This window comes from Panicum hallii, chromosome 8, assembly GCF_002211085.1.
Source record: "Panicum hallii strain FIL2 chromosome 8, PHallii_v3.1, whole genome shotgun sequence".
NCBI lineage: Eukaryota > Viridiplantae > Streptophyta > Magnoliopsida > Poales > Poaceae > Panicum > Panicum hallii.
The window spans coordinates 43,349,142-43,352,892 of NC_038049.1; the positions used below are offsets into that span (position 1 = coordinate 43,349,142).

Below are 3,751 nucleotides of genomic sequence, written 5' to 3' on the forward strand. Positions count from 1 at the left end.
TGCATTGACGGGGTATAGCTCGGTCCTTTTGAGGCACATGGCTATGTGGTCCTTGGCTAAGGTATTTCCTCATTAGGGAGGGTCATGACCGCTTTGATTTGAAACCTTAGCGGATTGTCATGAGTTAGGGAATCTTTGTAAAGGCCTCGTAGTGAATCCCTGCCACTCACCTTGGAAGTGTTTAAGGGCGTTGCAAACCCGGGCATCAAGGGAAACACGAGTTGTGGGTAAAGTGTACAACCTCTGCAAAGTGAAAACTGATATATCAGCCGTGCTCACGGTTAAGATAATTAAACTTAAAGATGATCTAAATCACTGGTTCTGTTTATTTATCTCTGTGTTGTGGATTGATTCACCTCAGATAGTTTATTTAAGGGTTGGTATATACTTACACTTAGTTAATGCTTATCTAATTAAAACTTGACCAACTAAAAACACGTATCGCAGTCAAACCATTCAGCTTTCCTTGATCATAGCCTTGCATGTCATATAATTTACTCTACTTGCTGAGTACCAACCATAAGTGTACTCACACTTGCTTTATTAAAAATAATGCTGCTCAGAACAAGATAATTGCCCATTGTATCCCGAAGATATTGAAGAATACTAGGCGAATGTCTCCCAGTCAACTGCCTGTGAAGTTGAAGTCCGCCACTATTTATTGACGTTTATTTGTTCGTTTAAGATTAAGACTGTCGGTCATGTAATAAAGCACTATATACTCTTTTTTTCGCTAATGTATGGTTTCGGATATTCGCTTGTGACGTTTACTGTATGTACGCAACTTGATCCTGGCGCACATATGGAATGCATTCGATTAACTTTCCTAAATCGGGTGTGACACTCCACCTCTCCTCTCGACTCCCGCCGGCGGCCGCCATCGTCGGCTGCGCGCAACCTACTGTTCTTGACTAGTGTCAAGTACGTTTACAGCGTATATCAGCGAGGTAAGCAGGCAATTAACTGCATGGGTGACTGATTCTTCTGCTTTCAGTAGACGGATGCTCAGATGCATTGTGATGGCAGCAGGCTAAACTCCAACAACTAACGACATTATGCGTAAACACATTTGGGGGCACACATATAGAAGAAGGATTAAGATATGCTTGATCAATCAGATGCAATAATATTTTATTTTTGTTCTTATCAACTATAGCTTTGGACACAGTCATGGAAAGTATGGCTTGTTAAGATAACATAAGTTTCCGGCCATTAGTAGGTGGCTCATCAGCTGGAACAGAACAAAATGGTACACCTTGGAGCGTCCCTCCACGCTTCCCTGGTTGTCGAATCTGTCTACGAGAACCGTTGGAATCATCTGTGCAATACTCTCTTCGGCTCAAATTACAATCCGTATTGACTTTTTTAGATACATTATTTTTGCTACGTATCTAGATATAGTGTATATCTAAGTGCACAATAAAATATCTGTATTTAGAAAAACCAAAACAAATTATAATTTGGGACAGAGGTAATATATTGCAATGTGAGGAGAGTCATGAGCATTAGGAAAGGGCGAAAATTTTGAGCCAAATCCTTTTGGAGAATACATAGATACATTCAAAGTAGATAAAGAAAATATAGATTAAAGGATCGTTTTTTGATGGATGTAATTGCAAATCAGATCCTCAGCACAATGCACTCAAGTGTATGACATCTATATGTATGCCTGCACAGCCTGTTTCATTAGCAGGCCCACATGAACATCATCGATGGCTGCTTAAGTATCTGGCTGCTAAGTTATGGTACGGCCGCCGTCGACGCAGATGACTTGGCCGGTCATGTAGGACGCCGCCGGCATGCACAGGAACGCCACCATGGACGCCACCTCCTCCGGCTCGGCGATCCTCCCCATGGGAAGCCGCGCCATCTCGTTCTTCACCAGCTCTGGGTCTATCGTCTTCTGCTTAATCCGACAGTTCATCGAGAGGTTAGTTTCAAAAATTTTCTATCAGATAGTGATCAAATTGACGAGAAATCATTAATCTACGAAGAGAAATAATTATATATGGATGGTTGGGTACTGAACTACTGATTAATAAGTTTAGTTAAGCTTACATCACTGCTGATGTCAGTCTTGACGCCGCCAGGTGCGACGCAGTTGACGCGGATACCGTCACGGGCCCACTCGGTGGCGAGGCTCCTAGTGAGCTGGTTCATGGCGCCCTTGGTCATGGAGTAGACGGCGAGCGCCGGTAGCCCGATGAAGCCGGCGATGGAGGAGATGTGGACCACGCTGCCGCCACTGCCACCGGCGAGAAGGAGCGGGTGCGCCAGCTGGCTGAGTTGGAAGCACGACTCGAGGTTGGTCGCCATGATCCGCGTGTAGTCGTCGCCGGTGCACTCCACGGCGGTCTTGAACAGTGACTGTCCGGCGTTGTTCACCTGCATGGGTGCCTAGGAATTAGCACATATTTGGTTGAAGTCTCCTTGAAAGTGATTCCCCGAAAAATACGATCATGTAAGAAAACCTGATTCTCTATGATAAACTTTACCAAGGAAGTGATTTAGGAGGGTCTCATCTTATTTCATTTTAAGTAATCACTCCCACCAAATTAATCCGGAGTGGTTCCATATATACAAACAACTGTTTGGCACACTTTCTTCTAGAATAAATCTAGGAGACCTGCTGAAGAGGCTCTTTTTGGATAAGAGAAATTTTATTACTTCTAAAGATTTACATCAACATGATACGAGTCCTTAAAAGAAATTCCTGGCCATACTAGCCAAACTAAAGAGGCTCTTAGTTTAGTGATTTAACTGATCATAGTTTTTCAAAATTCGAGGTTGATGATGCTTACGAGGATGTCGAGCTTGCCACCGAAGGTGGCCTCGACGGTGGCCATGAGGCTCTCGCGGTCCGCGCGCACCGAGACGTCGCAGATGGAGACGGTGACCTGCAGCCCCTTCTCCTCCCACCGCCGGCGGCACGCCTCCAGCTCCGCCGCGTTGCGGGAGCACGTGTGCACCCGCGCCCCGAACCCGGCCAGCTCCTCCACGATCGCATGCCTGCGGCATCACCGGCACACGGCGCATGGATCACACACAACATTCAGGGACGTACGTCAAGCAGATCAAAAAGATTAAGCTGTTGGTCATGTACGCACCCGATGCCCTTGCTGCCGCCGGTGACGAGCGCCGTCGCGCCGGCGAGGCTCCACCGCTCCTCCCTGCTCTTGCCTCCAGCCACCATCATCTTCGATCTCCCTGTCCTTCTCTCTACTTGTGTATATGTATATATATTACTGATAGTTGCAATGTGACCGGTCGAGATGTGGAGTAAAAATGAGATGTATGGATGATGATGATGCTACTGATCCACATCTGTGCCTGTATTTATAGACAGAAGACAGGGCCTGATGCATATATCAAAATGGCCTGCATACATTCTTGCTGACTTTGAATAAACTAGTATAAGACCTGCATATTCGTCATCTGACGGCCGGACTTGGACACATACGGCGGCGCAGCACACCGGCCGGCCGCCCTGCTGCCGGCTGCTGGTCTAGTTTATTGAAACGACCGGCCACAACAGTATATTCATCCACCGGATATCATTTATAAACTGTTTTACTGGCTACTGTTTCTTCTTCCTTTTAATAAAAAACGTGCGCAGACACAGTCGTGAAAAAAAAATCATTTATAAACTCGATCGGTAGTGGAGTTTTCAGAGAATATATAGGTCCGTTTGGGTTTTAATTTTGAGAATAGGGTTATGAACACTAAGAAGACTGTATGAATTAATTATATC

General features: G+C 45.5%; 1 protein-coding gene across 4 annotated transcripts; it reads right to left on the minus strand.

Moving 5' to 3' along the window:
- Window positions 1–1,522: 1,522 nt before the first annotated feature.
- LOC112903081 (tropinone reductase homolog At1g07440-like) lies at window positions 1,523–3,196 on the minus strand. Of its 4 annotated transcripts, none has more exons than XM_025972295.1 (4): window positions 3,108–3,196; window positions 2,802–3,009; window positions 2,059–2,385; window positions 1,523–1,900 (listed from the first exon to the last, which is right to left on the minus strand). In XM_025972295.1, the coding sequence occupies exons 1-4, from the start codon at window positions 3,194–3,196 to the stop codon at window positions 1,736–1,738; spliced, it is 789 nt and encodes a 262-aa protein (XP_025828080.1). In that variant the 3' UTR covers window positions 1,523–1,735. The 4 variants fall into 4 exon arrangements, with proteins under 4 accessions (XP_025828080.1, XP_025828078.1, XP_025828079.1 ...); XM_025972293.1 differs by having other exon boundaries at window positions 1,523–1,903; XM_025972294.1 differs by having other exon boundaries at window positions 1,523–1,906.
- Window positions 3,197–3,751: the final 555 nt, after the last annotated feature.